Raw genomic sequence first — 13,954 nt, forward strand, 5'->3', positions numbered from 1 at the left:
TTATATTGGTATAAATTATGAAATATATATTCTGTTTATTAAACCTCCTATGAATGGGTTATCAGCTGGCTTCCTTCAGCTTTCTGTCTTGTTTATGAACAGCAGTCTAAATCGAGCAGTTCTGTGATTTGGTGACTAAAAACAGCCACTTGGCTCCTTAATGTTTCAGTTTTCGGAGCCAATGGCTCCTAAGTCATTTTTTTTTAGTCTGGAGCCCTGCATGCAGAAAGAAACACATATGTTGTCAAAGAGTGAAAATGTAATAAAACAGAAATAAAAACCACGTATAAAGATTAAAAACTATAATAACCCTGCAGAGTACACGTGTCAGGAGGTAAGTTAGTGTGTGGTTAGGAAATCGCTCTGTTATCTACATCAAGACTTTAAGTGAGTGAGTTATTTTTGTAACATTTCTCAAAAGACTCGCACTACACAAGCAGGTCAAGCTTCCTGTGGGGGGATCGGTGTGGTCTGCGAGCTGTGCAGCGTGTGTCTTTTAGATTAATTGCATGTGTAAGTGATTGTGTGTGTGTGTGAGAAACCACATACAGATGCTGAGTTTGTGTCATGAAATGACAGGTGCCTTCACAGACAGAGAAAAGGGCATTTACTGTCAGCGGAAACCAGCTTGTGTGTGTGTGTGTGTGTGTGTGTGTGTGTGTGTGTGTGTGTGTGAGAGAGAGAGAGAGGGAGAGAGAGGTCTAAGACACATCACATCAGTCAGACCGGTCTAGCTCAGATCTGTGTCTCATGGAGTCCAGTAGGGGCCAGGTTAGTATAATATACCGTCTTTACGTGTGTGTGTGTGTGTGTGTGTGTTTGTGTGCATTAATTCAACTTAAAAATCATTTATAGTCCATTTGACCATCTTTAGTCTGTTTTTGTTGGATTTGAAAGGTTTTGGGAGTTTTTTTGTGAATTTGGCTCTGTTGAGTGTGACACTGATTTTCTTTGCCATTTTTTTTTTTAATATAAATTACATATTATTATCATTGTTATTATTATATATTGAGTTACACTATGAGAGTGAATGGAAACTAGATTTTTACATTATTATTTTATTTTTTTTTTTTTTTAGTTGTGCTTGGTTGACAAGGAGTTTCTATGAGGTTGCTAACACTCAGAACTCATGTCAGTCCCAGTTATTTATGGCAATTATTAAAAATATGACCCAAGTGTGTGTGGAGCTTGTTTAGACTCTGCTGCCCCCTTCAGGTAGAACATGAGAACTACACTCAGCACAGACTTTGCGGTCACATTTTGATCAGTTTTTCTTTAAATGTGTGTGTATTTCTTGTGAGTTTAGTTTGTGGTTTCTTGGTGTAAAATAATCATTCCATTAAATGTTTGTCGGAGCCGTGATGTGGGAAATGAGGAAACGTTATAGGGCGTCTCTGTGAGGACATTTATTACGTCAGTGAATGAGCATGACTGGACAGAAAGGAATTTTCACATACTTTTCTCTCTCTCTGTCTCTCTAGACGATTTTAAAAGAGGGAAAGTTGATGAAACAGACAAATTTTCAGCGCTGGAGGAGACGTTACTTTAAACTACGGGGAAGAACGCTGTACTACGCTCAGACGTCCAAGGTTTGTCCAAACACACACATTTATCTAGCTATCAGAATGAGGGCATTGTTTTTATATAAAGCTATTTATAACAACAACAGACAAACCTAAATCCCTAACTAAACGGAGTTAGAGAGAACTTTTTATTTTATTCTAAAATAGTAAAAGAAAAAAGCGATTTACTTCATTTATCAACTTTTACCTCATGGATGTCCTTAATGGGAGGTTTTGTTAGATGCAACACTTTTCAGTGATTTAGTTGCTAAAGTATAGCATAAGTAAAAACAGACTTGCATGTTTGCCTATAAATGGTAGGGTACAGCTGGACTAAAGGCACACCTTAAGAAAAATGTGCTTTTTTTTTCTAGTCACAAATATATAATAATAACAGAAGCTTGTTTTGATTAAAATTCAGCTTTTAAAAAAAGGTGGTGAGGGAGCCTTTTACCCTACACATGGGGGGTTATAGTGTTATTGTGTAGATACCGGGGCAATAGTTATAGTGCAAAATTTGCCAACTAATGCAAATAATTTCGAGACAGCAAGACACTTCTTTGAGTAGCAAATTAAGATAATACATATTCAAAATACAGTAACTACTTCAGAAAAAAGTGCAGGATTTCCTGTTCGTTTCAAACACATTTGGCATTTTATAATATTTCCATATTCTATAAACATATTAATCTCTATTGTGATTGGATCAGTCAATGTGAGCCCACATTGAACATTTTTCAGAACAAATCTATTCGCCCCACTTAAGAAAACAATGTGTTTTATAGGGGCTTTTTACCCCACATAACCATCCTTTCACTTATTGGACAGTTATTAAAAAACGTTTGATCTAATGACCTTGAACAAAACTGAAAATAAGTATTTTGTCTCAAAATAAATGTGACAATTTCAGGGATTCTCATTAGATACATACATTTGCCACATTTAAATAATAAATAAATAGAAAAAAAAAAAACAGATTAAATTGCCTCAAAATCTACCTCTAGACACCACATACAAAGATCTCATGGATCAGGGATATTTTTAGTGTATAGTGACAAACAGGTGTTTAGCAAAGTGCTCTAGTGGTTTTTGTTGCTATTTAGTGTTTTGGGAGAAAATAAAATCAAAGGAGACTTTTAACCCGCGGAGCCTTTATAGCCCTGTTGTAACATACCATAGGTTTCTATTGTCAGAATTGTTTTATTGTTATTAATATATTATAACTGATGTATTTACAGGTAATTACAGTTTCAGGTAACATTTTATTTTACAGCGTCATTGTTAGACATATTACATGTAATGACTTGAGTAATAACAATAAATTATGCATAATTACAAGCAACTAACCCTGAACCAAACCCTAATCCAAAACCTATAGTAAGAACATGTTGTTAATTAAAATAACTCTGTACTTACGTGTGTAATTATTACACTGTAACAAGGACACTGTAAAGTAAAGTGTAGCGTAGTTTCATTATTCATTTAATTCATTAACGTATTATTTAAAAGACTGATTATTTTTTATTCATATTCGTATATATTTAATTATAATTACTAAAATTTATGTATACATTTTTTACATTTCCTACTACATTCTGCTAATTATAATTATTTAAATAATTAAAGATTCTACAAACTAACTGTAACTTCAAACCTTATTCCTTGATTTGTACATATTTAATTGTATTTAAAGACTTGATTTATATTTAAATATTTATATATAGGTTAATTTAATCGAATTAATTATTTTGTTATTTATTTAACAAATTTTAGGTTAGCTTGGTTCAGTTCACAAGCACAGACACACTCACATTTAGTGAATTATTGATTATTTATTACCTATTTGTTATCTTTTTTCAGTCAATCATTTTTGATGAAGTAGATCTGACGGACGCCAGCGTAGCAGAATCCAGCACCAAGAACGTCAACAACAGCTTCACTGTGAGTACACACACACACACACACACACACACACACACACACACACGTTTGCTCAGCTTTCTAAATGGGGACATACAATAGACTTCTGTTGTTTTATACAGTGATTATAATTACTGTAATCTAACCCTAACAGAAAGCTCTTTTGTATTATTAGAATGAAAAAAATCTAAGCTCAGATGTGCCAGCCAAAATATTACTAACTACAGTCTTGAACACAAAATAGGTTCATTTGAAAGTTTAGAAGCTCTACTTTACAATGCATGTAGACATTATGACCAAAACTGAACAAGTGCTTTGAAATTTGCAGACAAATCAGAAGTGTTCAGTTTTGATCATTTATATATAAAAAATTGCACTGTACATATTATCGCAATCAATAAAAACATCAAACTCATCAAATATCCATGTGTCATATGTTGTTGGAAAGCTCTCAAAGAGTAGAATACAACCAGCCTATTTGTTTTATTCACAGACAAAAATATATAGAGTAATAGCTAAGTATATGTCTTTGACAATTATGTTGGTGTTGCTTATATGCTGCTTTTTCACTTATAACTTCAAGAAAAATAAATGGAACTTAAAATATCACATACCATGACTTAGAGGAGGTGATTGTCTTTCAAACGAGTCCACACACAAGGTAATCAGATGCAAAGATCATTAGATAATCCACATGAAGCACAGTGTTACATATGGCCACCAGGAGATGGCGCCAAATACACGACACAGACTCAATGATGACTCTAATGACACAGAGTGAAACTCATTCTGTGAAATCTCATTACTAAAATCATGTCTGCATGCTATGCAAACCTTTAGTCATTGTTGTGTTTGCATGTGTAATTAGTTCTTATGTACAATTATTATGTTTTATTTGTTTGGAGAGGCTTTTGGACACTATGATAAATTATTTTTGTAATGCTATAACTTTTGATTGCTTTGACGTATCAACACAACATTTTTCTCATTTACAGTTGACATGATTGGGATCAAAACAAAAGCAGTTTTTCGGAGCGCCCTTATATACACCCAGAGATATATAATCAAATAAGAAAAATTAGAAGAAAAAAAACACATTTTTGGTGTGATTTTTCATCAGTTTCTTAGTCTGAGAGTCTCAGAATCAGGCAGAATCTATATTATTATTTTTTTAATTTTATTATTATTTTTTTTTAAATAAATGTATCCCCTTTTCTCCCAATTTGGAATGCTCAATTCCCACTACTTAGTAGGTCCTCGTGGTGGTGCGGTTACTCACCTCAATCCGGGTGGTGGAGGACAAGTCTCAGTTGCCTCCGCTTCTGAGACCGTCAATCCGCGCATCTTATCACGTGACTCGCTGTGCATGACACCGCGGAGACTCACAGCATTTGGAGGCTCATGCTACTCTCCGCGATCCACACACAACTTACCACATGCCCCACTGAGAGCGAGAACCACTAATCGTGACCACGAGGAGGTTACCCCATGTGACTCTACCCTCCCTAGCAACCGGGCCAATTTGGTTGCCTAGGAGACCTGGCTGGAGTCACTCAGCACACCCTGGATTCGAACTCGCGACTCCAGGGGTGATAGTCAGTGTCAATACTCGCTGAGCTACCCAGGCCCCCCAGAATTTATATTATTAAAAATGTAAAAAGTTTTCTTTACAATGATACCAAACACTTGATCCTCCTTTTTTTTTCTTTTTTCTTTTTTTTTTTTTGTGAAGTTACAAGCCTTTAATTTTGGGTATGCCACTGAAACAGGAAATCTTTAAAAACACCTTCAGAGCTTAATGGTTTAATTTATGTATGGACTGGTTTCCCAATAATGACGTCCCAAAATGGCTCACTTTTGCATACCAGATTTCCCTTAAACTATAGCTAAGTACACACACTTACACACCGAGGTTGGGCAAAATTCCGAATTTTAGAATTGGCTCCTTTTCGATTCATGAGTGTGAATTAAATTGTCCGTGCATAACATTATTGGGAATTGGAATGACGGGGAAAGAAATTTACTGAATTATAATTCAGTGTTTCATTAGTGAAACATGTTTTGCAACAAAACATAAACGATAACCTGCCCTGATTTGTAGTATACTTTTGTTTTTAACTGATCAAAACTATTAACAAATATCCACCACATTGTTTTCACTTAACTTTATAGAAATACAAAGTGGCATAATAATTTAGGGTTAATTCTGAGAGCTGAGGTTATCTATAAAATGAAAGGTAATTTATTAAATTTAATGAAAAGTATATTCATCAAATACACATGTCCTTAGGCAACATTTCAAACATTGATTATTAATAGCATCTAATGTTTTTTGGAAATAGCTCATATGTGTGTATGATAGCATATTTGTGGGTAATTCACACTGATATGTAATATTAAAAACAATGCTTAATTAGCAGTTTAATAGCATTCCATCTTAATACTACTTCCTTAAATTGAAATTGCATTTCTCCATCCTGTTTGCCACCTCAAATCAGCAACTTAAATGGGATTTAAAACGCATTCTCAATTATATCCTGAACCACACACAAACACACACTGGTTTCTAATGTTTTCTCTGACGTTCTCTGTGAGGAAGTTTCTGAGAAAAAGTGGAGTGTGTTTATTCTGGATCTGATAAACAGAACGACCTGAAATAGTCTGGAACAGGTGTTTTCTGAAGTGTATTTATAGTTGACATTTGGACTGATTTAGTTGTAATTGCAGGGAGGAGCCCAGTTTTCCATAGTTTATCTGCTCTCTCTCTCTCTCTGTGTGTGTGTGTGTTGAATGCATTTCCATATGAATTGTTGCTCTGGTGGTGATGTGTTGGTTTGTGGGAGGGGTCTCTGACAGGAAGTGGGCCTATAAGTCACTCAAATGGAAAGAGGGAGGAGTCTGTGACAGACTGAGGGGAGGAAAGAGAGATGGATCAGCTGAGGAAAGAGAAAGAAAATTAGAAATTAGCTGTCGCTGAGCCAGTCTATAGACTATCATACGGCTAAAAGCGAATTATAAACTACTCGGCAAACTACTCAAACAGACAGGAAGAGAAAGAGAGAGAGAGAGAGCGAGAGAGAGAGAGAGAAGAGCTTTAGTGGAGCATCTGGATTTTGCCGGCAACAAGTAAGAGGAAAGAATGTGTGGAATGACGGAAAATGAGTGTGTGGGTTAACTCCGCTATAGTTAGGTACTAAATTGTCTCCAGAGGTTTGGTAAATCCGGCACAATCTGCTGAAAATTATTTATTAATTACATTTAAAAAAATTATTATTATTAATTTTTTTTTTTTCAGGACTAGGTTTAGTGTTAGTCTGTAGTCATTACAATTAACTTGTATAAATATTAAAACAATAGTCAATGGTTTGGACATTTAGATAAAGTGTGTTTGTGTGAATAATATCCTTTGACATAAATGAAAGCTTCTATTAAGTATTAGAAATCTAAGTGTTTTATAATGCATAATTGTAATGCATATAAAATATATGCATAATGTATTATTAATTCTGTATATATATAGAGAGAGAGAGAGAATATAATGTATAATGCATTTATAACAGATATGACATTTAAACTATGGTGTTTGTATTAATGTAGTTTTCTTTGTTATATGTTATAGAAGTGCATTATTATACTTGATATGTATCATTTAAAATTTAAAAAGTAAACATGTGCTAGAGTAATTTTTACTTGACCTGATGAATAAAAACAACGTTTGTTTGTTAGTTACATTGTAGTCAGTTACATTTGATTTAGTCATATTAAACAATTATTTTTTTTACTTGAATAGTCACAAAGTTAATTTGGTTGTTACCACATCAAACACATTTTGGGTTTTCTGATCATTTTTTACAGTGTACTGAGAGAGATGTTAAAATGTGGTCATAAATCTGAACTATTAAACTATTGAAAGTGTGATAACATGACATAAAATTAGGATTATAAACTGTTTCAAAAGTAAAGCCACAAGACGTAAACAATATGTGTGTTAACATGATTTTAGTCTGATCGCTTTCCAACCTTTTCTGTGTGAAGTTACATCCAATTTTACAACTTTGTTGCCATGATGATGCTGTAAACCTAAAACAACCATAAAAACTACAATTTATCCTTTTAAGCTCTGAAGGTATTTTTTTTTCTTTTCTCCCCAATATGGAATGCCCAATTCCCAATGTGCTCTAAGTCCTCGTGGTGGCGTAGTGACTCGCCTCAATCCGGGTGGCGGAGGACGAATCTCAGTTGCCTCCGCTTCTGAGACCGTCAATCCGCGCATTTTATCACGTGACTCGTTGTGCATGACACTACGGAGACTCACAGCATGTGGAGGCTCATGCTACTCTCCGCGATCCACACACATCTTATCACGTTGCTTGTTGAGCGTGTTACCGTGGAGATGTAGCGTGTGTGGAGTCTTCACGCTATTCTCCGCGGCATCCACGCCCAACGCACCACGTGCCCCACCGAGAGCGAGAACCACATTATAGCGACCATGAGGAGGTTACCCCATGTGACTCTACCCTCCCTAGCAACCGGACCAATTTGGTTGCTGAGGAGACCTGGCTGGAGTCACTCAGCACGCCCTGGATTTGAACTCGTGACTCCAGGGGTGATAGTCAGCGTCTTTACTCGCTGAGCTACCCCAGGCCCCCCTCTGAAGGTATTTTTAAAAGTTTGCTGTTTCAGTGGCATACCCAAAATGAACGGCTTATAACTTGACAAAAAAAAAAACAAGGAGGGTCAAGTGTTTGTTATCATTTTAAAGAAAACTTTTCACATTTTGTAACGATATAGATTATGGTAAATTCTGAGTCTCTAAGCTTAAGAAACCTGAACCTTTAGAAAAATGAACGTTTTTTTTCTTATTTTTCTGATTTTACATTATATACCTCAGGTAGCTCTGAAAAACATGGTTCCCAACCATGTCACCTGTAGCTGAGTAAAATTTGTTGTTGATATGCAAAGCAATCAAAAGTTACAGCATTACAAAAATAATTTATCACAGTTTCCAAAAACTTCTCCAAACAAATAAAACATCATAATTGCACATAAGAACAATGTACACATACAAACACAACAATGACTAAAGGTTTGCATAGCATACAGACATGATTTAAGTAATGAGATTTCACAGAATGAGTTTCATTCTGTGCCATTTGAGTCATCATTGAGTCTGAGTTATTTACTTGGCGCCATCTCCTGGTGGACAAATGTTATTATAGTGATTGATCACATGACTCTCTGACCAAATATGGAGGGCTATCACCACTGGTTGGAGCAATTTGAACCCATTCCGATTGGTTTAGCGTTTCATGATGCCACAGCATTTCCGATGACGTCATCTGATCCAGGAAAGCTAACGAGTTTGTAGCCAGATAGCAAGATGCCTGATAACCAGATGCTGTGTGCACATTGCGCTTCCTGTGGATTATCTAATTATCTATGCATCCGATTACAATGTGTGTGGCCTCGTTTGAAAGATAATAGCTTCCTCTAAATAAAGATATGTGATATTTTATGTTCTGTGTATTTTTCTGAAGTTATAAGTGGCAAATGAGCGACACCTGTTCACATGAAACATGGATGTCAAAGACATATACTTAGCTATTACTCACTATATTTTTATCTGTTTTTTATAGGCTGGATGTATTGTACTCTTTGAGAGCTTTCCAACAACATATGACACATGGCTATTTGATGAGCTTAATGTTTTTGCCAATTACAATAATATGTACAGCGCAAAATAAAAATACAAATATCAAAATGAACACTTCTGATTTGTCTGCAAATTTCAAAGCACTTGTTCAGTTTTGGTCATAATGTCTACATGCATTGTAAAGTAGAGCTTCTAAGCTTTCAAACAATACCTATTTGTGTTCGTCAAGACTGTATTTATATTAATATTTTGATAAATATATTTTTGGGCCATCAGGCCCATCCTAACTTAAAGGGTAAACAACTTTACAGCTCAAATAATACACAAGTTTTAACAGAAGTATTAATGTAAGAGCTTTTATAAAATTATAAGCTACACATTTTTGCCCTTAAACTCTCCAAAAATTGGCCCCATTGACTTGAGTTGGTTGTTTGTTGCTTGTTTTGTTTTTTTGTCATAAAGCCATACAAGCACCGCTTTCCTTTACATTATACACCTTCGACAATGCAGTTTGGAGGTTTACAACACAGGGTTTAACAGCAGTGATAAAAAAAATGTTAACCCAGGGTTACAGGTGAAGTGTGCAATGTTTTTCTGTGTTAAAATTCTTTCTTGTATACCAGTTTAATATGAAGGCCATTCGAAGGCCGGTTCCAACCGAAAGATTCAAACAGTGGTTGAGTTTGAAGTGGGACTATTTATTTGGCCAATCAAAGGAAGAAGGGGGGAGTAGTATTCGGGAAACCTGTTTGAAAGTCATTATTTTTGCAATTCCGTTTGGTTAACACATGGTTTAGCGTTCTGTGAAAAAGCCTGCACTGATTGTCAGATTAGTTTGAAACAGATATTTCATTAGCTGCATTACTGGATTAGTACAGCCGCGGTGTGTTAAAGTGTTAAACAGGATGTGTTCGGCTTATGTAACCAAACCCAAACAGCTCTTTCAGTTGCATGATCCTCGTTATGATAGTTGTGATAATGTATGCGTTTGTGCTTATGAAGACACTGACCAGATGTGTACTGTCTGTCTGATCGTGTGTGTCACTTGAGATGGATGTGTCTGTATATTTTAGTTCATTTTATGAGGCTGCTTATGTACTCCTTTGTGAAATAAATAATATGATCGGTTTCGGAGTGTGTGTGTGGTCGTGTGCTGGCGGAAGAAAGGCGCAAGTTATTTTTATCCATGTGGGAACAGAAGGAACTTTGTTAGCAGCTGGAGGAAACCGAATGGGAAGTTGACGTCCACGCACACACAAACACACACAAATGCTATTTTAGGCCTTTGAATGCAGTTGTATTTATTAAGGGTTGCCTTTGATGATTTAATTCAGAGATTTGTGTTTTAGCAACACCAAAGTCATGGGTTTGATTCACAAGCAACACAAAATCTAACAAGAAATTTTGTTCTTTAATGCACTACAAGTCACTTTGGATAAGTGTCTGTTATAAATACATAAATGTAATGTGTGTGTGTGTGTGTGTGTGTGTGTGTGTGTGTATGTTTGTAAAAAATTCAATGTGCAAGGAAAGTATTTTAACAACTTTTACCTGAGGGGGTCTGGGTAGCTCAGTGGCAAAAGACGCTGGCTACCATCCCTGGAGTTCGGTAGTTCGGTAGTTTGAATCCCAGGGCGTGCTGAGTGACTCCAGCCAGGTCTCCTAAGCAACCAAATTGTCCCGGTTGCTAGGGAGGGTAGAGTCACATGGGATAACCTCCTCGTGGTCACCATAATGTGGTGAGTTGTGCGTGGATGGCGTGAAGCCTCCACACACGCTATGTCTCTGTGGCAACGCACTCAATAAGCCACGTGATAAGATGCACGGGTTGACGGTCTCAGACGTGGAGGCAACTGGGATTCGTCCTCCGCCCCCCAGATTGCCACCACGAGGACTTAAAAGCACATTGGGAATTGGGCATTCCAACCACATGACATTTTTAAAGTCATTATATTCAATTCAATATTAAAAATGTGTGTTTTTAACTAGATTTGTTATTTTTAAAGATTTCTTATTTTTATCACCTCGGACAACCTTATTTGTCAATGACCCATTTACCAACATTTTATTTCTAATATAAAACATTTGAATATATGAAAAATGCCACACGACCTCTGTTAACACTTCTTAATGATTACACAAACAAGTGGTTATTTAATAGAGACGCTATTAAAACATCTCTCTCTCTCGCAAGTCGCAAGACAAGGAAGGATCATGAAGCTAGTCTAATGACACGCTCTGTAGGAAACCTAATGGCCAAAAAAGCACACGAAAATCATCGTGATGTTCACAGTATTGCTTGATTTTTAAATCACCATTAAAACCATTGTTATATAACTAGAGACCTTTGGTAGAAGTTTGTGTGTGTGTGAATTGGACAGTGTGTTTTCTGTTCTCTTGGATCAGTTTGTGATAGAAGCACATGGTTCTGATGCCCCGAGCTCTTTCTAAAAACACACACACACACACACCCACATACATTTAAGGGTCCGTGTAGATACGATTTCTTCAGTTTCACATGACTGACCCCTGAGGTTCTCTCTGTCTGTAGGTAATCACTCCGTGTCGTCGGTTGATTTTGTGCGCAGAGAATAGGAAAGAGATGGAGGAATGGATCGCAGCACTGAAGAGTGTTCAGAACAGAGAACACTTTGAGGTGAGTGTGTTTGTATACACTATATAGTCTGACACAGACAGACCCTTTACTATCAGCATAAAGTCTGGTTCCGGAAGTTAATATCCCATTCGTTTTCACCATAGGTGCATTAATTCTAACAGTAACTTCTAAACCTTTAAAGACAGACCAACCATGAGCTCAAAGGTTGTTAATCGATGTTATATGCTTCTGTTAAAGTCATAAGTCCACATTATTTCAACTTCATTTTTTAGAAACTGTATTTAATAGCTGAATTCATGGAGAAGAACTACACTACCCATAATCCTGAGGAGTAGTGCTCCGCCCACTCCTGTGATGAATGACTCAATCGAGTCACTCTCAACCTGTTTTAGTTGCGCTCTTTTGCGACAGTTTTAGTGTGCATGTCTGTATGTTGACTGGCTCTGATTGGTTGTTTGTCTGCTGTAGTCCACTCAGTTCAGTATGGATCACTTTTCGGGGATGCATAACTGGTACGCCTGCTCACACGCTCGCCCCACGTACTGTAACGTCTGCCGGGAGGCACTGTCAGGGGTCACCTCTCACGGACTGTCCTGTGAAGGTTTGTCACTGCTTATAACATGTTCAGATTTGATATACAATGTTTCATCATGATAAACTGCTGTATTTTGTTTGTGTATCTCAAAGGTGAAGTGTGTAATTTTTTAGTCACCAAACAGAATTGCAAAAATAATGTTTTCAAGCAGGCTTCTTGAACAAGCAACATATTGTAAAGTTACAGTGTTTACACTTTTCTATTAAATTACTTATAAGCTTACTTGTAGTTGTCTTTGTTTTATAAGCTGAAACAGGAGACACTTCACCTTTTGGAGTAAATCTAGATGCTAAATGTGGTTGTGTAAGTGTGCGTAGATGCTGATTTGATGTGTTAACTGAAACTGTGTGTTTGGGTTTTACAGTGTGTAAATTTAAGGCTCACAAGCGCTGTGCGGTCAGAGCCACGAATAACTGCAAGTGGACGACACTGGCCTCAATCGGCAAAGACATACTGGAGGATGAAGATGGGGTGAGTGTGTGATATTTTCTTTAACACATGTGCATTGTTCATTTGTGAGCCACATTTACGTTGTTCGCAAGTCAAAACAGACCCAAACATGTGTAATATATATATATTCATTTCAATAAAGTATAAACACTTAAGTTGTGCATTGGGGGGGGGGTTCACTTCATACATTCTTCAAGTTCATACATGAAGAAAATATCAAATTTGTCATGCATTGGGGCAGATTGCTCTCCTCTGCTGGGGAAAAAAGGAAAATCACATGTAATCACAAGTATAACCACTAGATGGCTGCTGTGTGTGTGTGTGTGTGTGTGTGTTTGTGTGTGTGTTTATGTGTGTGTGTGTGTGTTCTGCATTGTGGATGTGTTATGGTCTCACCCCTTCATTTTTGTGTGTGTGTGGGTTCTGCATTGTGGCCGTTGTGTTTTTAATAAAAAAAATTAAAAATTGCTCTGTGTTATAGTATCACCCATTTATTCCTGTGTGTGTTTGTGTGTGTGTGTTGGGGGGAGTATGTTTTCTGCATTGTGCGTGTGTTATGGTCTCATCCCTTCATTTGTGTGTGTGTGTGTGTGTGTATGTTTGTTCTTCATTGTGGCTGATTTATTGAATTTATTTGACAAATAAAAAAACATTGCTCTGTGTTATAGTCTCGCCCATTCATTTCCTATGGTCAAATTTGACCCGGAACAACTCAAGTGATGCTTTAGTCACAAAACCTCAACTCACTGAATCCAGTCCAAATGTTTTGTGTGTGATCAGATGGCAAATGTAGGAAAAATAACCAAGCCTTGGACCACTCAGATGAAGGATATTATTTTAATTAAAGAAACAAAATTAAGCGTGCTGAGTGACTCCAGCCAGGTCTCCTAAGCAACCAAATTGACCCGGTTGCTAGGGAGGGTAGAGTCACATGGGGTAACCTCCTCGTGGTCGCTATAATGTGGTTTGCTCTCGGTCGGGCGTGTGGTGAGTTGAGCGTGGATGCCACAGTGGATGGCGTGAAGCCTCCACACGCACTATGTCTCCGTGGCAACACGCTCAACAAGCCACGTGATAAGATGCGCGGATTGACGATATCAGACGCGGAGGCAACTGAGATTCGTCCTCCACCACCCGGATTGGGCCGAATCACTACG

The 13,954-nt window shown here is 36.9% G+C and overlaps 1 protein-coding gene across 5 annotated transcripts in view; it reads left to right on the plus strand.

The window, feature by feature from the left end:
* Positions 1-13,954, plus strand: part of LOC127422580 (diacylglycerol kinase delta-like) — a 45,413-nt gene that overhangs the window by 8,599 nt on the left and 22,860 nt on the right. For 3 of the 5 annotated variants that reach the window (XM_051666225.1, XM_051666227.1, XM_051666228.1), the window contains 5 exons: positions 1,482-1,589; positions 3,423-3,503; positions 11,687-11,791; positions 12,221-12,353; positions 12,712-12,818. In XM_051666225.1, the coding sequence (XP_051522185.1) occupies positions 1,482-1,589; positions 3,423-3,503; positions 11,687-11,791; positions 12,221-12,353; positions 12,712-12,818 (534 nt within the window). Of the gene's footprint in view, positions 1-1,481; positions 1,590-3,422; positions 3,504-6,406; positions 6,609-11,686; positions 11,792-12,220; positions 12,354-12,711; positions 12,819-13,954 lie in introns of those variants that run through there. The other 2 variants (XM_051666230.1, XM_051666229.1) reach the window with 2 other exon arrangements.

This window comes from Myxocyprinus asiaticus, chromosome 31 (genome assembly GCF_019703515.2).
Source record: "Myxocyprinus asiaticus isolate MX2 ecotype Aquarium Trade chromosome 31, UBuf_Myxa_2, whole genome shotgun sequence".
Lineage (NCBI taxonomy): Eukaryota > Metazoa > Chordata > Actinopteri > Cypriniformes > Catostomidae > Myxocyprinus > Myxocyprinus asiaticus.